The 24338-nt window shown below is 37.3% G+C and overlaps 1 protein-coding gene across 1 annotated transcript in view; it reads left to right on the top strand.

Moving 5' to 3' along the window:
• trabd2b (TraB domain containing 2B) overlaps window positions 1–24338 on the top strand; it is a 74851-nt gene that overhangs the window by 33456 nt on the left and 17057 nt on the right. Inside the window, exons 3-4 of the mRNA XM_055058584.1 lie at window positions 9160–9306; window positions 13761–13935. Of these exons, the coding sequence (XP_054914559.1) occupies window positions 9160–9306; window positions 13761–13935 (322 nt within the window). The remainder of the gene's footprint in view (window positions 1–9159; window positions 9307–13760; window positions 13936–24338) is intronic.

The following is a 24338-nucleotide window of genomic DNA, read 5'->3' as shown; positions in this document are numbered from 1 at the left end:
GAATAATTCCTCACAAGTCCATACTTCAGAACAGGCTTGATGATTTGATTTCATTTTCATTAACTGGTCATGGTAATAATGACAAGAATATTTCATTTAGAATCCCTGCATCTGAGCACATGTGCTGTAGGTCAATTTTATGGTCGTAAGACAGATATGATAAAGTCAAGCCAACAACACGCCCTTTTCCTAATTCAGATCCAGTTCAATTCTGATATGAGCTGAATGAAGGCAGTTAAGTAGGTTCAGTTGGATGTGGCTCGTGGATGTAATTTAATTGAATGTATGATTTATTTTAGCTTAATTTCACTTAGCTCAGCTCAGTTTTTTTCAATTCTTTCCAGTTTAATTGACTGCAATGCAATTCAGTTCAACTCAGTCATGCACATTTTCATTTAGTTCAATTATTTATTCAATTTAAATAATTTCAGCTCAATTTTAAACTGAATACATAACTGAATACTTCACTTTGCTGAACCTGCACTACATATAACATATAGAACAGCTCAAGTTAGTCCATATTTGTCTCTTTATGGTGGAAGCAGGAATATATTACATTCATGTTTTTTTTTAGTTTCATGCAGCAAAAAGATACCAAACACATCATGTATCGTCAGACAGAATGATACTTGAAGAGCAATTGAAAGGATGCAGCCAATTCGGTTTCCAAGACTTTGTGTGTTAAACACATCAGAGCTTTCCTTGGTGGTCTAACAATTTGAAGTCCTGGCAGACATTGACTGGCAGCATAATAGGAACGGTTGTGAGCAGTGTATTTGTGAACCCTCTTCACTTCTCCCTGTGCTAATGTTAAAGATGAGTAACATTTCCTGATAGAGCTTTAAAATATTCAGGGAATATGACCTTTCATGCCGGTATGATTTCAGATCTTAAGAGACCATAAATGAACACTCCCACACACACATACACATGTACTCACCATTCAGAGTTTGTGCCGCTTTTGTGTCTGAGAGTTTCGCGTTACAGACTTTCTCTCTGTCTCTCTGTTTTCCTGCCGGCTGAATATACTTGCGTGAAATCGAACATTTCTCCTGCTGATTTGCCGTGAAATGGTGTGCTTGTGTGGTATTACCCTGTCAGCTTCGGCTCCGAGCGCAACACGGGCCAGACTGAAGGAAAGGAGGAGAAGAAAGGAAGCTTGGTCCAAGTACTGTGCCTTATGCCACTCAAGTCTATTAGACAATCAGAGCACTGTGCAATTTAGACAAATTTTCTGGTGCAGACAGATGCATGTAGAAATGCAAACAGGGTATCGTCATGCATGAACATATACACACAAGCGTTGCATGCGCGTTTTGGACTGTGTCAGTGTGCATGATGTGAAGCACAGGAAGGAGGAAGGATTTGAAAGCTAAATAAACAGAGATCAGTGACGGTGGAAGGGGATCTGCCACGAGATGAAAGAAAATGTGGAATGCTTTTGGAGAGATTGGCTTGAGTGGAAGGGAGGCAAAACGTTGAATTTCTCACAGGAAACATATAACCTAGAGACATAAAAAGAGAATGGCAGATATTTGAGTGTAAAAGAAAAAAAAAAATTAAGGTTGATGAAGTAACATGAGTGCTTGGAGGGGATGTGGACAGTTCAGAATGAAGAGGGTGTTTGTGAAGTCAAAGAGGACTGAAGGGGTTTAGGAATGGACTGAACCATCTGTGCTGCAGATCTGTTTTCGACCTGGAGGATGAGGAGGTCAGAGAGAATAAAGCTTCAGCCTTATCTCTTAAAACTCTGGGTTAACTGTAAACATCTTGTCTTTTGTTTCTTCTTGTTATTTATTTTTGTTTTGTGGATATTTAATAGATTAACCCTCCAGTTGTGTTTCTTTTTTTTTTTCTGAGGATCTTTCATCTCATCTCCAAGTCTGTCTTTACTGATTGCTGTTTGCTAACTTCCAACAGAAGTTCACATTTGCACAAAGTGGTAGAATTTGTGGTTTTATGTCTATAATTTGCAGCGTTAAACCATGACACAGGACACAATTATAAATGCAATTTACATTGATGTTAAAATTTAATTTTAGTTTTTCAAAGGCTGGGATGTGTAAGTTTGCATAGAAACAGGCTGAGACACAGATGCCACTGACACTGACTGATTGATATTTTATTTGAAATGTTATGTTGCCAGAAAGATTTTTTATTTATTTGTTTTTTAAGAGTCTCTTCAGTGCTCAACAAGGCATCCAGACCCCATGTGACCTTATTTTACGTTACAACCACAATCTTCATTGTATCTAATTAGGATATGATGTTACAGACAAGCCAAAAATATTGTACATCTGTGAAACGAAAAGAAATAATACATGATTTTCAAATTTCAAAATCAGAAAGGCATAATGTGCAATCTCATTAGTTTGTTTTATTATGATAGCTATTAGATAAAATCGAAATACCTTCAGTATTGACCTAAGTTTACTAAATGACTATAGTTTAAGCATCTCTAATGGCTAATGTATCACATTTGGCCATCCAGGGCATTATTATTTTCACTGGTGATCATGATTCGATATGTTGAGTTACGCTATCAAAAACTGTTGGGGCAGAAAATAATCTCAAAAATAAGACCAACAGATTTAATGAAGCGCTTAAAAAAAGGTTAGCAGTAACAACAAAAAGAAAGTAGCATTGTAGCGGAATGATGTGGAATGAATGGGATGATTAAATGTTTCTGTTACTCACACCTTCGGAGATGTCTGCATGGTCTGAATTCGGCCTTTTGCGAGAAAACAGATTATGTGCTGTTCTTGTGTTTCAGCCAGCCTTCAAATGTGGCCTTTGCAACAGACAAATCATTCTGTAGGAATTGTTTTGAATAAATATGTGAGTCCAATCAAAGCAGACTAAAAGAGATAAGACAAAGTGTTTAGGGCTTGAGAAGGTATGTTTTAAATATGCAAAAACTATTCTTTTCTCATGTTGTGGAGATGGCCCTACTCATCTGGTTTGCGTAGCGTCACACATAATAATGGAAAGCCAGATAAAGCCAAGGGATTTCAATAAGAGCTTTTCTTTTGGAAAGAATGAAGATGAGAAATGTGTTGGGATTACTGGCAGCCATGATGCCAGAGATGGCCCACGAGTTATGGGAAAGATAAGGTTAGCATAACCTGATGCAAGGTCTGTCTGTGCAGGACATTAAATTAGATTTTCCTTTAAAAGAAAAGAAGAGACATAACTCTAGAGTCATGTGAAAAAAAAGAAGCACTCTATGAGGTCTAGTATTTTTTTTTATTATTGTTTTTGGATTTTTGAAATAAATTATACTTCAAAAGGAGGTGTGGATAATAAAAAATGACATAAAAACCCAGACTGAACTTTGTCAGAGAGAATGTAAATCAGGGATATCAATGTCTCAGTGTCCTGCAACATTTATATGTGCCTCTGCTGCACCACACCTGAATAGAATAATTAGGTCATTAGCAAGGCTCTGGAGAACTTATTGACACAAGGAGGAAGTAGTTAAGGTATTTCATTCCAGTGTTTTGGACCTGTCACATCTAAAAACTGAGGGCTTGAGGACTGGAGTTTGACACCTGTGATGCAGATAAAGACCAGAACTTATGGAGTAATTTTCGAGGCATAATTACTTCACAACTGAAGTGAAGAACGGGGCAAACGTTCCTACAGTGACACCAGAAACTTTGATTTGGCTACGAAGAGCATTTCACCAACTCAACAATTTAGAATTTTATAAAAGTATTTTGTTTATTGTGGAAATTATAAACAATGTCAGTTTTTATAAACATTTGTTGTTGATAAATGACAAAAATATCAATTATGAGAAAATGAGAATATTTCTTATTAATATCTCAATATTTTATGTGGTGACCAAATATTTCACATAAATACATGTTCTTCACGAGTATATGACTAAGTGACATAAATGTGTATAACAGGGAAATAAAATGCTCCACCTGAAATTGTGTGACAGTTTGTGCTGTTACCTAGTTCCTCCATGACAACAATGAAATCTCTGAACTTGCTCTACTTTCCTTTTATTGTTTTCCATCTTGCACTACTTTCTGGTGGGCGTTCATGGCGAGGATGACTGACGCAGCAGCAGCAGTTCTGCCAAGTCAAACATGGAGGTTTATTTGTGGACAAGTAGATACGGTGGAGACCCCCACCTCAGAGTTCCCTGAGACTCTCATTAAGAGGGAAGATAGGATGTTCTGGTGACGTTTCTCAAGTGTATTTAGGGATGCATTTAGAAAAATCTACGCACAAGGAAAAGAGCGAGCAAAGTCAGGATACGGGTACAGTTAATCAAAAACAGAAACAATTAGAAAAGAGACTAATGGCTTCTATTATAAAGAGATATTGTACACCCCTGCCTCAGAGGAAATTAGGCAGGATGGATGAAAGAGGTGGGGAGGGGGCTCTGGAGAAGCTGGGAGCAGCAGGCCTCTGCCACTTGGATTGTCCCTCTGGTAATCCCTGGATTTCCTGGGCTGAGACAGAGGTAGACCAGGCACGGCGAAGGACTTAGCGAGTGAGGGATAAAAAGAGAAAGGAAGCCAGAAGAGAAGAAAATGAGGCAGAGGAAAACAGAAATGGCCTTCCAAACATTAGTGTTGTAATTTCTGCATTATGTGGTTTGTATACAGGTATTGCTGTAAGAAGACTGCGGTGTTTGTAACTATTTGCACGTGTGTGTGTGTGCGTGTGTGTGTGCGTGTGCGCGCGCCTGTTGTTGCATGTGTTTTTGATAGTGTATGCATGTGTGTTTGAGCGTACTGAAAAGTAACAAGGATAGAAAATTGGAAGAAAACAGATGTGCAGATGTGACGAACTGAAAAGGCGGCTTACCTTTAAAGAAAAATCTAAATAACTACAGAAATAATAAAAAATTCTGTCAAACTATTTTGGAGTTCCTTTGAGTTCTATTATGTTTCCCAATTTTTTAAAAATCAAAACAAATAACATTGAGTTCTGGGTGGCTCCTTAATAAAACAATAGAAGATGACAAAAAAGACATTGCATGCAATAAACCAGATAGTTTTGAAGTTCTGACACCATCATGTACTGACATATTCAAGCTGCCTTTAAGAGCTTGTGACGTGGAAGGTCAGACTGCAGCAAGCCACAACAGTTTCATTACGGCTATTATGTGTAGACAGTAAAAAAAACAAACAAAAAAAAAAAACAAAAGACTTGTAAAAATATTTTCTCATGAGTTAATTTACGGCCCTGTCCTGTGGCTGTACATTGGAAAGCACAAACTCAAACACACACTCTCTCCTGGTAACTACCTCCTTTGGGGCTCCTCTGTGGGGAGCAGAGATGAGATATCGCACTTCTTCTATTCTTGCGTTGCCCAGGATGTTATTTCAACTCCCTACCTCCTTCCCTTTAGTCACCCCTGGGTGTTGTGAACCCAGTGCCTTCTTGTAGTCTGTATAGCTGAAGGCCAGTTACACCCAGAGGAGCTCAGTAGTGTGTGTTTTGGGTCAAAGGTCCGTCTCTTCTCTTTCTCAGGCAGTGAAACACAAGTGGCTCTCGGGGAAACGAGTGTTTGAGGAGAAAGAAGCACCATGAGACTGTTTTCTTTATTGAAGGATGATTAAATGACCAAAGTAAAGAGCTGCAGGGAGAGTGTGAGCAAAATTTCAACCATTTTTTAAATTTAAAGATATCATAGGTTTCTGTTAAAAAAAAAAAAAAAAGATTGCAAGAAGACACTATTGCTGCAGTTATATATTGTGTGTTCTTTCTTTAGAGCACAGAAAGTAAGATATTATTTATCTTACTGTTTCATATTTCAGATTTATCGAAAATACTTATTCTCATACGCAGAATTGAGGTAGCGATTGAAAACCGTATTTTTCAATTATTGTCCTTTTTTAAAGAAATCACGGTAAAATACCATGCATTTGTAGTCAGTTTCTTCACTCTGTTATCCCTAAATAAGTGTGACATTTGTATGATCTAATCTAATCATTAATGTACCCATTCTGTAAAGATCTTAGACATTAGGGAACAAAGAGATTAATTTAAACAAGGAACACAAAAGAGAAATTAAGTTATGGGGAAATTTAAAGTAGAGTTAAGTTATAGAGCAACAACTAATATGTGTTTGATGCAAAGATCTGAGTGGTTTTTGTTGTGCGTGTGATTCACTTTTGTTGTTTCGGACTGTTGAAAGGCTTTGAAGCCCATAATAAATTATTTACTATAGTCGCAAGTTTTTTTTTTGTTACTCACTCTCTCTCTTGTTCAAAGGCACACATACAGGACTAATTTACAGAAGCAGAAATCTATCGATTCCTGCACCTCATCAGCTCATATAATGCACACAACTAAAAAAATTCAACTCACCTAATGCTAATTTGAGGTAACAGCCAGGATTCAATGTACTTCGCGGTCAATTCCCGTGATACACACTCATGTTAATACATGACATTCCTCGTATGCTTCTGGATTTTATTCATCTCCCCCTCTGCCCAGGCCTTCTTTCTGTTTTCTTTCCAGCTCTCACTAATGAATTTTTGGAGTGCTGCATTTTGATTGCAGCTTCCAAGACCATCCGTCTGCCCTTCTCCTTCCAGCTTTGTTCTTATAAACCTTTTTATTTATTCACAACTGGAGTTTCTCACGCATGGATAAAATAATTTTTTCAAGAAATCACAAATCCGAGGCAGGAAAACATCTTGTTGCAACTATTTAACATCCAAAAAGTGTATTTTTGTTATTGTGATGAGGCCCCATTGGCTAAGGAGTTTGTCACCTTAGCAAGGAGGCACCCGAACTGTCAGTCAGCACACATTCACATGTTCAGATGCGTGCTGGAAAACCCAGAGTAATATTTGCACTTTCCTTTTTAAACCTTCTTCCTGCTTTGCCTCCGGTTCGGCGACTGACGGGCTCCCTCATTCTGGCCGGCACAAACTTTGTCACCATGGTCACCGCTGCATGGATGGTCTTTTCCCAGGAGACAGACAATATTGAAGTAACAGCTCCCTTAACGACACAAGGGAGCTGTGTAATCTCTGTCATGTCTGTTGTGTCTCAGCAGAGTTTACCATGTAAGAGAAACAACTGAAGCTGTCAGGGCCACGGTAATCCTGGCGATTATTGTAGTATTTGCTTTGTCAGCTCCTGACCAAGAGTCTACCCAGAGTCTGATGCACTGTTTCCCTTGGAAAATCCTGAAGACATAGAGGTAGTAACCCAGCGCTGCAGCGTCAGTAGATCCTCAGAGTCTAACTAGCAGTGTTAGCATCTCTGGGTTTGGCATCCTATCCTGCTGCAATATTACCAGGAGTAAAGGTTGTAAAACCCAATCAGATGGAAATAGAAACTAAAAAGATGCATAGTGTCACCCTAAAGCTAAAACTGTTTGATGCAAAGAAGTGAAGGAAAGCAACAAAAAGAATCCTTCTGAGGTTGCTTGCCTCTGGCAAAGTAATGCTGAGTGACATACTGCATATTGCAAAAATATTCATTCATCTTTAAGTTTGTTTTGTACTTTGTCGTGTTACAACAACAAACTCCAGCATATTTCATTAGGATGTTTTGTTTTTCCTTTCCCTGCTGTTGACAAGCATCTCTACAGCATGATGCTGCCATTAACGTGTTTTTAGGAGGGTGTGACGTCTGGAGGGAAAATGGTTGCACTGGATTTTATTTAGTGGTATCACACTTAAGTGTTGAATACAAATGTAATCAAATTGTTATTATGAAAATCAGAAAATTCAGTGCTTTTCTTTGTACTTTTTTCCACTGTGCTTGTAACTTTATGTAGTTTGTAAAAGTTCAAAAGGTTTGAAAAAATTTGGAGGATATTAGAAAAATAATAGAACGGCAAGAAGGGATTAGTAAAATAGCTGAATGAATGACAGTCATTCAGCAGCTGTTTCTATGGAACAGAAAAAAAAAGTTTAATGAAACAAAAAGATGGGGAGATAGGAGCTGAGCTTAGAACTTGATTCTTGTTATCCCAGTGAAAAGGTTGTGCAGAGTTTAAACCTATAATGTGAATAGTACTGGCATATATGATTGTGAAAACCCAATTGCAACTCAGAATTTGACCTCAATCAGTTATGCAGCTGCATCGACCTTTAGCTGCTCCTCAAATCAGTCGAGAATACTAACACCAATGTCCTCTCGGTCATATTTTCCCAATTCAGGATTTCTTTGATATTTAAAATCGTAGACTCAGATCAGCCAGGTTTAGATGTAAAACAAAATATGTATCTGCTGAAGCTCAATACAAAAAGAAAAGAAAATCTCCATCTGACGTACCTCTGGTTTCTGTAAGAGAGCTTTACGATGATTGACAACTTGGCCTTGGCTGCCTGGCCAGTTAGGGGAGGCGTGGGACTGTGGAGAGTGTGAGTGAGAAGGTTAACCCCTGGTGTCGAAGACAGCTGTGGAGTTTTTTTTGGCCGAGTGGCGGCTGCACGCTATAAATTCTTTCTAAAGAGGGTTTACTTCTGATTTTAATGGGTGCTGTAAATTTATTGCACGCTAGTACTGGAGAACACGAAGAGGGATTATATTTAGAAAGTCTCTCTCTTTCTTCGCCTTCTTCTTTATACATCCATTATATTCTTCCTGCAAGAACCTGCAATTGCTTTAAGTGGTGAAGTGGAAGAAAAATTATACTCCATCATTAAAAGGGCAGCATTAAGCAAAATTAACGTTTTGCGTTAGAAAACAATTACCTCATCAAAAACATAACTGGAGTGTTGCTTTGATTCTTTCACGGATATTTCAGAAATCTTTTAAACTTACGTGGCAACCATTCAGCTGTGAAAAATGCCTGGATGGACCTTAGCTCCTCCTTGGAGCTGCATCCAAGCTTCCCCCTCACAAAGCAGCATCTCCCTCACTCAGATGAGGTTCATGTTTTGAAGACGTTTAAAGCAGGTTTAGGTCAATGAACAATCTTCCAACTTTTGTACAGGTCATTAAGCACCGTTTAATCCACTATCTCACAATGTAAAGCATATGACACAACTTAAGACCTAACAAAATTTAGTCAAAGCATCATAAATAGCCCATAAAAACCCACAGCTCAGGTGCATTCTGTTGACAGAACAACCAGTTTATGGAAGTGGAAAAAATGCTTTGGTCATTTCAAACTTGTATTTTGCCTTTTAGTGTGACACTCCTTTACTTTGATCGATTTGTCTGCAGGTGCTGTTTGCATTGAATCAGACGCTGTTGCAGCATGAAGGCGTCCGAGCGGGCAGCCTGCAAGGATCCTACACCACAGAAGATCTCATCACACACTACAACTGTGGGGATCTGAACTCCATCATCTTCAACCATGACACCTCCCAGGTTTGCTACATCACTCTGGAACTAATTTATCAAGATAAAGTGCAGTGTGCTGCTTGTTCTTGAATTCAGTTGTTCTGCAGAACAACCGAAACTTTATCTTTCCAACACGTACAAAACTAGATATTATTTCCCACATTTTGCCACTTGCAAAGCTGCAAGTTGTCCAACAACAACAACATGCTCCAACAAAACATTTCCTTTGAATGTGTAAAGGATCTGGCACAGGATTCTGTCAGATAACAAAGTACTTTAATGCTAGGACTGAAGTGGACTGCAGCCCTGATAACAGCTCATCCAGAATCCAAGAAGTCATTATAACATACATCATCAGTAAACCTATAAATTAGTTTAATTTTCTGCAGATGCTTGGCAAGGCTTATTTAGTTTTATGCACTGAGGCAGTGTTTCCACCAAGTTTAACATCAGCAAAGAGTTTTGTTGAAATGTTGCATGCCGCTGTTAATCAGCTCTTGAGTACTTCAGTTTTGGAAACTGATTTAATGCAAAACTCAAACATTGTTTCTGTACTTTGTGCTCCATTCTTTTCTGTTTTAAAACACATATAGTTACTTTCATGCCCTCTTCTCTACATAAAATAATAGACTTTGGTCTGCAGTCTGCCTACAGAGCATAGTTTTGTCAGTAATTCAAATAATAATAATAAAATATTCAACTATTTTATAATGGTCCAACAAAGGATGTGAATTTGACAATCTATAAATTGCCTGTAATTATCTACTTAAAAATAGAGTTTAGTAAAATGATTATGTTTTCCTGTTTACAGATTAAGCTCAGGCAGACTTACAAAACTAAACTTTGTGATGATTTGAGCCATCGGTATCAGATTAAGCGTTCTTAACCTGAACATTAAGTCTTCTCTATATGACGAGCACCAGCTATTTTTAACCTGAGCCCGAAAGCATCCGCCTCAGTGTTACAAAACACCAAATCTGTCAAGACTCTGGATTTAAGTTGGCATAAATCTCTTCCCTGCTCCTCTGCCATTACATAATCATCACCTCAAACATTTAGGCTTCCACATCAGTTCCACAAATCTGCAAACTGACACACATTAATCCTACTCAACCTCGGGTTACTTGATAGTCTGACACTTTAATAGCTCTGAATGTAACTAAAAACTCATCATCTCACCTCTTACTGACACTGACTCAGCTCCTTTGCTGAAAGCTACCGTCACCATTTCCTTAGAGTTGTCAAAAGGCTATTCAGCCCATAACGTACATACATAAATGCTAAACGCTCACATGGTAGAGCCGTACTGGTTATACAAAAAGCCCTTTTTGTAGGACTGCATTGTCAGTGTCCCTCACTGACCCTAAAGGTCCATGCCACACATCAGGCAACCTCAATTCAAAAGTTTACATACAGACTCTTAATCATTTACACTATGGAGACACATAAGGTCTGCCTCTATCCCTCTATTCTCATGCCAAATTACAATGAACACGATATTTTTATTATTCCCGTCTCTCTTGCTCTTGGTATGCTCATCCATCTCTTTAACCGAGGAGACCATTAAGAGAATATTAGCCCTTAGTTTCACCTGCAGACATAGCTTCAGCTGTATCCATTAGTATGTGGCAGCAATTTGCCCCAGCTCCTTGTGTCATATAAAATACACCAACATTCCTGAGCATTTGGTTAAGCGATCAGATACCCGACTACAGAGAGCTGTTGTAGCACGGTGATCTACGACAGGTTTGGGCCTCTGGACTTACCATGCCGTTTTTAAAACATACAATCGGTCCAGAGGCCTCCAACAACTGTAATAGTCTCTCCAAACTCAGTTTCAACTTAAAAAAGAGAAGCTGATGCTGACCTGCAGTCCACTGTTGAGCAACTGAATGCACTGCAACATCAGACAGCCACTAATAAATTAAATTACGACAAAAAAAGAAAGTTGAAGGGCAGAAGAGAGTATATCACTATTTTTTTTTTATTTATTTCCAGTTGTGTTTGGGTAGGTAGAGTACAAAAATTCTAATAATTGGTGTCTGGAGTTGAGAAACACATAAAAAAATCCCATCAAAAAATAAAAGCTGCTAAGATTTGTCCAAGTGTGATGACATTACAAATGAAACATCAAACTCTGGCATCAATGCACAATAAAATATTCCCCAAGGAAAAAAAAAAAGCATTAGCAAAGTCTACAAAATGAAGGTGAATTCATGGATAACTACATCATTTTCTTCTCTCAGTGATTAGGATGCAGACGGGAGGATTTTTTTCAGCGCAATAACATGGAGACATAGCAAGCTGGCACAATACCCAGGGTTTTAAAAGTGTGACAAACCAGTGCGCCTGTCATTTGCCACAGTGGAGAATGACCACATGAGAAATGTCGTTCAAAAAGCAAAAACTGCATTGCAATGTTCACTCTAATTTTGACTTTCATGGTTGCAGAAAGGCAGTGCGTAGCAGGAGTTAGGAGTCCCTGGGAACTATTGTGGTGAGAAGGTTGAGCAGCACAGTGCTGACCATTATGTTTAATTGTAAATACATTCATCATTAATATATAAGTTGTTAGAAAAATGTAGCAGCTGCAAAGGGAAGCAGAATATAATTTCACTTTTCAACTCATAATAAGTTTAATCCTTAAAGTTTTCCTGCAGCCCTGAAGACATTCAAACTGGAAATCCATCAACTCAGGTTTCTTATAACATTTTGTTTTGTATTATAACTAATTTCCAGTGATTAAAAAAAGCAGCAAAAATTCTGAGAAACAATCTGAAACAATTTGACAAAGTGCTTTTTTCCACGACAATCAGCAATTCACCCATTCAGTCACTAAAGGTGGAAAGCTACAAAGTAGCCACAGCCATTCATTCGGCACCACTGAGCCCTCTGACCACCGTCAGCAGGGAAAGTGGATGAAACAATGATATGCTTGAAACAGGAAAGCAGCTGGTTACAGGACAAACCCCTAAGACATCACAAATATCACTCTGGTGGCGGAGCAACATGAGAAAGACCCACTATAATTTAATAAAGCGAATCTTGAATGTCAACAGACATTTTACGTTGACAGAGGACAGATAAAACGTGAAAATCACGGAATAACAATGTGTTTTATAATCAGCTAATACCTACAGTAACCTTGATGTTACAGTTGTCTTAATGTTCACTCTCTTCTCATGAGTTTCATTGCTTCAATACAAAAAGACCAGAAGACGTTTTGAAAAGGAGAACTCAATAGAAAATGTTAGGAATAAAACCAAAGAAAAGATTCTAGGAATGAAGTAAACTTCTGTGTGACAGGAAACCAAAAAAGAGGGGAGATATAACTCCAATAGAAGAGGTTCGGGGGGATAAATCACCGTTATCCTACATTTCCTGTCTGGGTTGGAACATTGGACAGTAAATGGTCTTTCATTGGATAACCTTCTGCATTCGCTGCTGCAATCGCACCATGAAAGAAAACATAATTTGTAGCCACAAAGCTCCCTTCATTGAGCCGAGTTAATACATCTTTTTGACGTATTTCACGTCAGACCAAATTTAATTATATTTTAAACGTTGGGATGTCTGGCCTTCTCTGAAGCAGTCTCACCAGCCCTAATAAAACACAAGCAAGTGCAACTGATTTTAAGTTCCTTATACATTAATTTTAGTTTCAGCATTAGGAAAAGACAGGTCAGATTAGATTAATTTATTTTCATTATTTGAATACCCTGTGCTGCAGAATTAGACTGCACTGACCCCTACTACATTTTCTAATTAAATAAGTATATCACATTGCTTATTTAATTTGCAATTATTACGTCTACACAGTGATTGTGTTGCTGTAATTTCAAGTTCTTCAACTGTGGTGAAATAGTCTTAGTGGATAGATCACAAATTTATTGGGGTATTTATGAGCCTTAAGTCATAAGTCATTTAAACAACACCTCTGAGTCACTAAAGCATACTTGGATCAGAGACAAGATCCAGTTGTAATAGGGAGAAAGTGCTTGTTTAATGAGTGTCATCTGTGAAACTGTGAAGCCAGCTGAGTCATGGAAGGAAGAGGGTTGGGACACTAAGTTTAGCCATTAGAATCAGGTCAAGTTTTCACACCTTTTTGGTATAATCCTATTCTTGATTAAAAGAGAATCTATTTAGCTGGTTTATAAAAAAGTAGAAGTACCAAATGTAAATACAAGAAACACATTCTGTGTTCTAAACTAGATTAAACAGAGTGTAATCATAATTTTTTGTACCATTTCAGGTTAAATCAGAGAAATATCTGGATTTTTTTATTTTTTATTTTTTTTACTTACATCCACACATTGAAACCTCATCAAGGGAGGAAACAAACCAGAGTTTATATTAAACTGACTAAATTCCTCAAGTGTGAAAATGCTCGAAGGGATTTGTAATATAAGTTTCAGATATATTTTTAATGTAATGTCTTTCAACATCTAATTTTCTCACACTACCTTTCTCTATTTCAGCTGCCTCACTTCATCAACAGCTCTCTGCCAGCACATGACCGTATGACCGCCATGCAGATTGACAACTACTTCCGTCAGGAGCTCATCTACAAACGCAATGAGCGAATGGCTCAACGCGTCTCTGCACTGTTGCAGAAGAATCCCAACCAGACTTTCTTTTTCGCTTTTGGAGCAGGTATAGCATGTCCTTATACAACATCTGGAGTTCGCATTAATGCCGATTGTTAATTGTCAAGTAATGGCCACATTAAAACTGCTGTTCTTTAATTTGCTGGTTATGGTTTGCTCCTCTTGCAGCCAAACTCACAAAGCCGTAATTGCACCAAGACCTGTCAGACTCTCTGTTTGCATTCAGTGAGGTTTTTCCAAGCAAATTGTTTTGCAGCTAAAAGTGTGTTTGCATGTAATTGTGAAGAATCGAGAGGAGGTTTACTGTGGTCTGGAACAATTTCGGTTAGTGTTGATGTCTAGTGGTGTTTAACAAATTTCCTGTTATTTGTGATTTAAAGTAAAACTGGAGAAATGCAGAGTGTTCAATTGGTCCCAGGTCTTTGGCATGTGAAGCTCATGTTCATAAATGCAAAAGTACATGGACACACACTTGCACAAAAGTCCTGTTTACAACCAGTTCAGAAATGAAGAAACCATTAGCTTGTTTGTTTCAATTAGCATTCTTGGCAAATGTTGGTTAGGAAAGTATGTGTGTTCATGTGAATCAATAGGTACACGCAAACAGGTGGTGTTCCTGTTTACTGTCCAACTGTGCACCTCTGTTTTCGATTCTGCTAAAGGGTAGTACTCCCTCTGGCCTGTGTAGACATGGGTGTACCAACATGTGAGTGCATACAGTAAGTGCCACACCGTATTATTACCGCAGAATGCCTGGTTCCTTCCTTTGGGTTTGTTGCTCCCAGTTCCTTTTTGTGATTTTTGGACTGTTGCGGGATCCAGCTGCTGAGTTTGTGTCGTCACAGACGTAACTAAACACTGCAAGTATGCATTAGGCTTGTACTTTGGGTGTAACAGGAGGATGGGTGGACGGAATACCACATAAATGTGCGTCGTGTGAATAAATGAAGAAACGCACCATATTTGTGAAACAGCTAATTGTCAATTTATAGTCAGGAGACTGTTTTAGTTTAGAACTTAAAGGCCCTTGAAACTTAAGGTTAAGAAACATAGAATGAATCTGAAATATTTTGCAAGTTATTAAAAGGAGTTATTTGAATTGAAAGTGACACTGGTTTCAGTGGAATGTGACTGGATTAGTTATAAATGAAATAAATGCAGTAATTTTGTATTTTAGATAAAACAAGAAATTGCAAGAGAGGACTAAGAAAATTTCTGTTTAGTGCCGGTCAAGAATTCAATTTTACTTAATTGTTATTAAAAATCATTTGTTAAAATTGAAGAAGCCATGGTCCCTATATTTTGTGACAATATTTCATCCTATTTGATGATTGTTATGAAATATCACCATATTCTACAAACAAACAAGGCAATTAGTCATCAATTATTAAAGGGTTTAAAAATGAAAGTGGCTGGAGTGTGCCACAGCAAAGAGAAAATAAACTGATGAACGGGTGTCAACAACTTTAAACCATTTATATTCTGCTTTTCTTTGCGCTCTGTGTCGGCTTTACTCTACACCCAGACTTGTTTCATGGTAACACCTCCGCTGTCCTGCAATGCAGAGGATAACACATTGGCCAGAATGCCCTGTATTATAGTTCACTTCCTGCTTTTGGAGCGGTCCTCAGTCCACTTGCATTCACCGTGCAGGAGTTTACTTCCAACAAACCAAGACCAGAGTTACCTTTTTTTTTTTTTGGTCCGCATCAGAGTTGATTGCGCATTCACACTTCCCCAAATGAACTGGACCTTCTAGACAGATGGATTTGAGTTTGATTAAAGCAGACCTCACATGGCCGGTGTGAATTCACCCTAAGAATTCACACCCTTCCACAGATTTACTGTCAGAGAATCTTCATTTAGAAAATAATATTTTAATAAATTCAGTTTGAATCTAAATAATGTAATAATGTAACCATATTCCTTTAGGTTTTTGTCGTTTCCCTTGCTTCTTTTTTTTTGTATGTTTGTTATTAGGTTGAATAACATTAAAAATGATGAAGTTGTTTGTAATGTGAAAATGACAACATTTTCACATTACCAGTTTGACTTTTGCATATTCCATGTCTTAAGATTTTTAAAACAGTTTTCAGTCGAAAGTTTTCTTCCTCAGCAAAGGCGCAGACTTTGAGAAGTTTTCCACCGACTCCATTTTGAGCACACTGGAAAACTACAGTGCATCCAACCGCATGCTTTAGAGGTGAACGTGTGTGTTGGGTCACTTGCAGGTTGTAGTCACTACATGTGACAAGACCGACAGCTAGTGTGAAGTGATAGGAACCATTACATTACACTGAGCCTGCTGAGTGAGCTCACACATGTGTGCTTACAGACATGCTAACACAAAGCAGTGCATTCAAAGGTGTGTAACACAGCGCCTCTCACATTTGAGTGTGTATTTCATAATATACACAGTTGCTCTAATATTCATGTAACAACATGAAATTTGTGTTTGATTTGAAACAGTTGGAGTTTTAAATCAAGCACACAAAAAAAATCAGATTTATGTCATTTGAGGAAGTGCTTATTAATGGGTTTATGTAATGTTACGACATTATGTAACAAAAAAATATTTAAATATACGCAAATAATTTATCGCATAAAACCTTTGCACATCCACAGAAATCCAAGCTACAAGTACTGCGAAATGAAAGCAGAGTTTAAATTCCACATATGACCACGTTTTTATAACTCTTGAAAAATGAAACTTGTTAAAAACAACAAAAAGCAAGTCGTTTTCAACAAGTTTGAAGTTTTAAATCAAAACAGATAAAAATCCTCTGAAATCTCTCCCACATTTTAATCACAAATCACTTCCTTTCTCTAACGTCTCTTTTCTCAGTTCAGATCGCTGACACACATCTTTATAGTCTTGTAAATGTCCCTACTGGTCCCACTTCCCCACTGGCCGTAGCCAGCAATGAAATTTTATCATCCAGTGATGCCAGTTTGTATTATGTGACAACCCAGACTCCCTAGATTCTGGCCTTTCTTTTATATCTCTCCTTCAACGTTTTTGGACCTTGTTCTTAGAGCGGCGGTGGTTGCTGTTATATTTTAAAAGACTTTCCTCTAATAATTTCAGAACAGAGAACATTCTAAGTAACAAAGGGATATAAAGAGGTGAAGCTTTGGAAGGTTTTGGGTTTTGCAGACTTTAAAATAAATAGAGCTGATGGAGACGGATGACAGGCATTTTCAGGGCAAATGTGAGCGAAGAATAGTGGTGATCATGTCAAATTAAATCTTTGTTGTTGGATCTCAGATCACGTCAGATGGCATGTGTGTTTACCTCAGAGCAAAGCTTTATAGGGAACTTTATGGCTGACTTGAAAATAGTCATAATATGGATTACATAATATTTTTATTGTAGATGTGTTTCCTGGTGTAGGCTTCCAAGTTTCTGGTTACTACTTTGTTTTTCAGTACATTTCTGCATTACGTCCATATTGATGGGCCTTGTATTGGCGGTTGCTTTCCACCACTAACTTTGGAAGATGGAGAAAAACAGAATTTTGATTTCAGATCAAACTTCTGAAAGTTACCGAGCCGTAGAAGCTCAAATGGAGGAACTTTTTCAAGAACTAATAAAGATATATACTACGTCTATAAAGTGATTCAAGCAGATAAAACTCTTCTCTGCTCACCTCAGCACCTTGCATTCTGCTCTTTCCTGTACTTTGGAAACATTTTCTTCTCGGTTGAGAGCTTAGCACAATATACATGGTTTTCTTACTGATGTTGTTTGACCTATATGTTCCATAACATCAATAACAGAAATAAAAACGCCACAAACATCATCAAAGTCTATATATTAAGACAACAACCCTTTGAAGAACTTTGCATAAGTTGTGTTACAAAAACATTTAATATTCCCTTGGGATCAATGCAGTATTTTTTGAATTTCAGATTCAGACTAACTTTATTTTGATAAATTTACAACATTACGCAAAACGTAAACAAGAAATAAATAGTCCTGAAAAACACAATTTATCAGAAAAGGAACAGGCTGAAGCCAAGGGTAAAACTCATCATTTTACACTAATGAAAGACATTTACTGTCCATATACACAATACACACATTTATATAAATACTCACATTACATATATACATGGTTATGTAATGCATCTATACATTTACATAACAGCATGACCTTTACGATAGCTTCATAACTTTAGATTTTGTCTTTAGCGTTTTCAAATATTAACAAACCTCATGAATGATATTACTCTTTCTTAACTTAAATCATTTTTGAATTCCACAAGGAATACTTTTGTTCTAAGCTTTATGCATTATTTCAAGTATTTTTATTTGTACAATATCTTTTCATTTTAATATATCACTTTGAATAAGAGGTTTTTTAGTTGGTCCATAATGTCTCATTGTATTAGTAAGCCTAATAGCATATTTGTAAATTAACTATGTAATTATCTCAATTTCTCCATATTTCTGAACAATATGGCAAATAGGGCATAACTAAGAACTAATATATAATATTTTAAACGATACTGCAAAAGTTTTAGTTGGTAATTTTGAATTTCAATTTGAGAGCATGATCCTGCCACCACCATGTTGGTGTTCAGAGTGCGGAGCAGTTTTAGTTTTCAATAGTTATTGTTTTCCAGTCAAGTTCATTCTCCTGAAATCAAATGAGTATATATTTATATGAGAGCATTTATCAGTGTCCATCAGTGGAAAAACAATCAAAGATTTTTATAGACCTTAGTTACTTTATATGAGTTTGCGCTTAACATAAAAGATCAGTTTATGGCAAATAAACTCAAAGCTTAACACTATTTTTCTAATAAGCCAGATTAAAGGAAAGGAACCCCCGCTTTTGCAAAGAAAGAAAAAAGAATTAGCAGTTACTGAGTTTAGGCTATTAACAGCAACAGTGATTAATACAGAAATTCTGCCTCTTTCCTTTGGGCTGTTTCGCTCCTGAAGCTTTCTGTGGTTCTTGGCCTGGAGTTCTGTTACTCTATCCAGCAGCTAATTTTGTGTTCTGATTAAAGTACACATTCTAAGTGTGCCTGCGCTATGTGCTCTGCTTGTGATGATGGAATAAATATTTTGAGTCACATTTATGAATCTTTGGGCATTCTGACCAATGAGGGTGTTATATCATGTGTTTTGAGACAAAAAATGTGACAAAATACTTTGAAGATTTACTTTTACAAAAGAGATCACTTCAACATGACTTTCAACATAAGACACGAAAGAAAGCCCTGAAGTTACATATTTTCAACTTTTTTCATTCGGACTCAAATAGCTCTGTATTCTTTATACAGGAGCTTCATCTCTCATTGCTATGCATGTTCAAAAGGTGAAGTTTTCATGCCATCGGAGAATGCGTTGAAGTTGGAGTTTTGTGAGTAATTGTAGACAGACATAAAATAATTTTTTTTATTGCTTTGTGTGTGTAAGATGCTTTGAATGAACTCATTTTACCGTGTTAAAGTTTCACATCAGCTTTCTTTAATCAGTTCTTCATGTCATCTTTTGAGCATCTCGATCAACAGTTTCTCTGATTTTCTTTTCCTCTTTTTCAACTTAGGCTGTTTTTTTCCACAAATTTATAAAAATTGATTTTAACAGAAGAAAAAGTGTTCTTTCTACAAATAATTGGTCAATTAGAAAAAAAGTTAAGTTGGAGTTGAAGACTTTTTGTTGCTTGCAGCTTATTACAGTAGCACACTTTGTTCCCATTTGTTTTGCTGAATGTATGGAAAACAACATGCAATGTGGAATTGTATTTTAGCTCCAACCAGGTGACTCATTAAATAGCTTTTATATTAAAAGTGAATATGCAGAAAATTATCATATAGTATACAACTAGAGTGCATTGATTTGATGATGTCCAAATCATTGAAAGTTGCTGTATTTCATATCTAGATAAACAGCTTTCTTCTTACTTATAAATTGTTTGTAAAAGTAGCTTATAAAGTGAATTTTTCTTCTGATCTATAGAATAAAAATTTGCATAATATACAAATGTGTCTAAGAAATATTGAAAGGGCTTTGGTTTTACTTAGCAGTCATTAGTAAAGCAAACAGTTAATGGAAAAGGACAATTTGGAAGTCAACAGCCCCTTTTGGTTCATTTCAAAAAATGAAGTTACTTGACGCAAGATCTGGCAGCACATCTTCTAGTAGTAAAGGCAGTGCAGAATGGAAAACTCTGGGTAACATGCAGCTTTTGAGGAAAGGGAAAAGCCAAGACACACTGGCAACAAACATGACAATGATGTAGGACATTGGTGTCCCGATCCAGTCCTTCTGGCCCGGTGTCCTGCCAGTTTTAGACATGTCTCTGCTCCAACAACGCTGGTTCAGCTGGTTCAACGCTGGCATGAAAGCCTAGCATGCCAGAGTTCTGCTAGGCTTGCTAATGGACTATCATTTGATTCAGGTTTGTTGAATCAAACTAAAACATGCAGGATTCTGGTCTTTAAAGACTAACTTTGGACCCCACTGATATAGGAACCAGTCAAAGCACTTTACGCTAGAGTAACAGTCACCCAATTCCACTCATTCACACACCAATATGCAGATCAGTGGGGGGAAGAACAAATGGTAGTGCAGTGCTGGTTGTAAAAAAATACAATAAATAACTCCTCAAATGTGCATGTCACACTGTCTAGAATACTTGTAGCCAAGTCCTGCTTCTCTCCAGATCTAGAAAGAGGCAGATGCTTGTCAGGATGAGAAAACTATTACACACAACCTGCTACCTGTGGTCACTTGGATGAGCTAAAAGTAAAATTCTCAGTCAAATGTGAACATGCTAAACAAGCAGGCAATATCAAGTTTTTATCAAACAATAACTTAAATCACAGGTGAGAGCCCAACTTCCTGCAGCGTTTTGTGTGGATGATGGGCTCACACACCACATGTTCAAATGAACCCTAGTTAGAATATCATTGTGTATTACTAAGCTGATCTTAATCAGGCATTTATTTAGGCTTTTCCATGTTCCTCCTCTGTTTATTGGTCTTTGTCTCCTCCAAGTCTCTGATGCTGTGCAGCACTGTGGTCACCACTGTTCACTCTTAAGACCATGTAATGGGGGCTAATTGGTATAATCCACTACAGCATGACCAAGCGTTCAAAAGGCCAAATAAACACTTTGCAAACTCTTAAACACACTTTCTTCCTTGACAAACTGTCACTGCATCACCACATAATAACAGTAAAATCTGTCGCTTACAAACTTTTTATGAAAGCTCAATGAACACTTTTTTTGTTCATTATAAGCCTCAGTTGTAAATGTCTGTGTGTTCTCAGTTCATTGGGTCACAAAAGAAAATCTGTGATCTTACCCAAATGCACATGTGAATTATCTGTGCTAAATTGTGGAGCACTTCAAGGGCAAACAATGTACCACCATGTTCTTCATCGGGTTTTCATTTGCCACTTCCCTGGCTGCTGCAGCCCATCCTTATTGAAAACATCCCCTGGAATTTCCTGACGGTGCACTCACACACAAGTGGCCCTGTACGTTGCGGACAAAAAGAAAGAGTCATATGATCCGCAGATATTTATCGCCAAAATAGTAGCCACTGACAAAAGTGTAGCTTTTTTGGTTGGAAGTCTGGGATTTTGGCGTTATTCTCTGTTTTTTTTTTTTCAGCCAATGATAGTAAATTGTACAGACAGCATGGATCCATGTGTTTTAGGTCCCTTTGTGGCATTGTGATGTCGAGGTGATGAGTTGGGGAGAGAGCCTGCCTGCAGAGCGTGTCACTCTGTGACTCTTCCCCTTTCAGACCATATCTGCCTTTTCAGCCCTTTTCCTGATCTGTTTGTCTGCCGTTGTGTCTCAGCCTTCGCTTCAGTCTGTCTGCAGCAAAACTCGGCTTTCTGTTTGTCTATCAGTCTCTGTCTTATGTCTGCTTTCTTAATCCTTCATATCTGTGTCATTTTCATCAACAACGATTCCACCATCCCTGGATTTTGTCCACCTCTGACTGACTACATGTAGTCTCTTCACTTTCAGACAGTTAGTGGTCAAGCAGTGCCAATTATTGTAGTGATTTTCTTGTTACAGTTTGGTCCCAACACATACACTGAACGAATATAAACATGACATTTTTGTTCCCATTTCTTGTGAGCTGAACTCCAAAGATTTAAAACATTTTCTAAGTACACAAAATAAGAATTTCTCCCAAATATTGTTAACATGTCTGTCTAAATTTGTAACAGTGACCTGTGCATATGCCACATCCCAGGTGGAGCATATCACAGATTAGAGAGATGTGTGATCAATATTTGAGAGGATTATTTTGTGTATGTAGAAAATGTTATAGATCTGCCCAGGTTTTATTTTTGTGCAGTGCATCTAGAGTTTATTGTTTGACTTTGTTTTCTAAGGGGGTAATTGTCTATCCAGCTCCAGTGTCAGAGTTGAACTGCAGCTTAAAGACCAGTGAATTCATTTCTTAAGTGATGTGTTTGGAGTGTGAATCTTTTGAACAAATTGGTTTGGACATGTGGTCAAGGTGTGACACTCATGTTTTCCATTAACATCTTCTGCTCTCTTTGAAGTAGTGTGCTGGAAAAGATTGGCGGAAATAGCAATATTTAAAAAAAAAAAAAAAAAAAAAAAAAAACCTTCCAAGGCTTTTTAGGTGAAAAATGGAAATGCCTTTTGGGAATAAGCTGTGATATTACAAATTCTGGCAGAAACATGCATGACGAGTTGTCTACGTTTGTCTTCCTCATGGACATCTGGATGTGTTGTGTGCTTTGGTTTCCAAAAATCTAGGTATGCATGTTAAATAACTCCACATCAGAAACTTGAGGGAAGCCTTGAATTGCTGCTATGCAATATTTAAGATAATAAAGTATTGGGATTTATGATTGCAGTATCAGTATAATATGCACCTCTGCTGTAGGGAGATTTAGTGTTTCTCCAACACCCAACATGTTTTAAAGAATTTTGTCAGAATGACTTCACTGTACTCATTGAATTAATTGAGAAACAACTGACCATTACAGAAAAACCGTTTGTCCGCCGTCATTGATGGCCATGCGAACTATCAATTAGAACAATTGGGAAGTGCCACTAAACTGTATTTTGGGTCATCAGAGTAAAAGGCAAAAATTACAAATAATTCCCAAGTTTTAGATTTTATTAGGAAATTTGAAACCATGTTCAAAACTGCTCTTCAACCTGTAACTTAGTCAGAAACAAATTGTGCAAAACAATTTTGCCTTAATTTCAGAAATTATACTTACAGGTTTTAGTTATTTCTGTGATAAATTTCTAAAACTTAAAAAAATATTTTTATGAAAAAACAGTCTTACACTTTATCATCAAGCTGCAGTGTATAACTTTTATAAACAACATGCTCTTTTTTTTACATATTTGTTAAAACCGTCGCTATGTTGTGACAGTATAAGATGAGACAATCTGTGAATAGATCAAACTCCTCTGCCTCCTTGCTAACTACCTGCAGAAATACACAGTCAGAAAAACAATCAGAGCCAGGTGGAGGGTGTTATCGCTGTCAATCACTCCATATATGCTCTGCTGGATTCCAGGTAGTTCTCCATACCAGATTCTGTCGTGAATGGTAATGATAGACAGATTCCTCTGGTGTTCACTTCAACCCTGCAGATCTGAGCTCAAATGTAAGTTGCTGCCTCTGCTACATTTGAGCTCAGATCTTGTGCATTTTAAGAAACATAAGCTTTGGGTTTTGTGTATTTTGGTAACTCTTTACTGCACTGATTAGATTTGTCTCTATAATTAAATCAGTACAGCTCATTAGGTTGTTTGAAGATTTCGCGCTTCATTTGGAAGTGAAAATACATGTTATTGCCCGGCAAATTTGATGCAACATTAAACCCACAGTGGTCGCTTCAGGCTCTTTTCTAGTATTTAAACGGGTCTACATGCTCTCAGCAGAAATTACATCTGCTGCAACAGGGACCTGTTCCTTAACTGCATCCACCTGTTGTCCCAGGTGTAAATCAGATCCTGATTAAAGGGGAAGAATAAAAACCAGGTGGTCTGCAGGCTGTGAAAAACAGCTAATGTGATACATTGGATTTAGCCGGGGCCGATACAACTTGAAAGAAAAACACAAAAGAAAAAAAAAAACCCACATACTTATAGTTGGTTAAATTCACAGCCACATTCCTGAACACCTCAAACAGAAATATGTTTGTGCAATTGAGGCCTGCATTTGATTTCTAATTAAAATTATAACAGAGGAAAAAGGCAGTAATAAGTGAAAAAGGAAAAAAATAAAAAGCAGAGGGCAGATGTCACATGTTCTTTCATTACGGTATTTATTTCCTATTAAAGGCTATATTTAGACTAACTTAATAAATGTATTTATAAATGTCAAATGAAGGAAAAATCTAAAATATTTGTTTTTTTATTCATAGAATTTCTTGACCACAATTCTGATTTAAATTATGCACAATTATGAAGG

Source organism: Poeciliopsis prolifica, unplaced genomic scaffold, assembly GCF_027474105.1.
Source record: "Poeciliopsis prolifica strain line A6 unplaced genomic scaffold, Auburn_PproV2 SCAFFOLD002, whole genome shotgun sequence".
NCBI lineage: Eukaryota > Metazoa > Chordata > Actinopteri > Cyprinodontiformes > Poeciliidae > Poeciliopsis > Poeciliopsis prolifica.
This window is presented reverse-complemented; position numbering and strand designations above follow the sequence as displayed.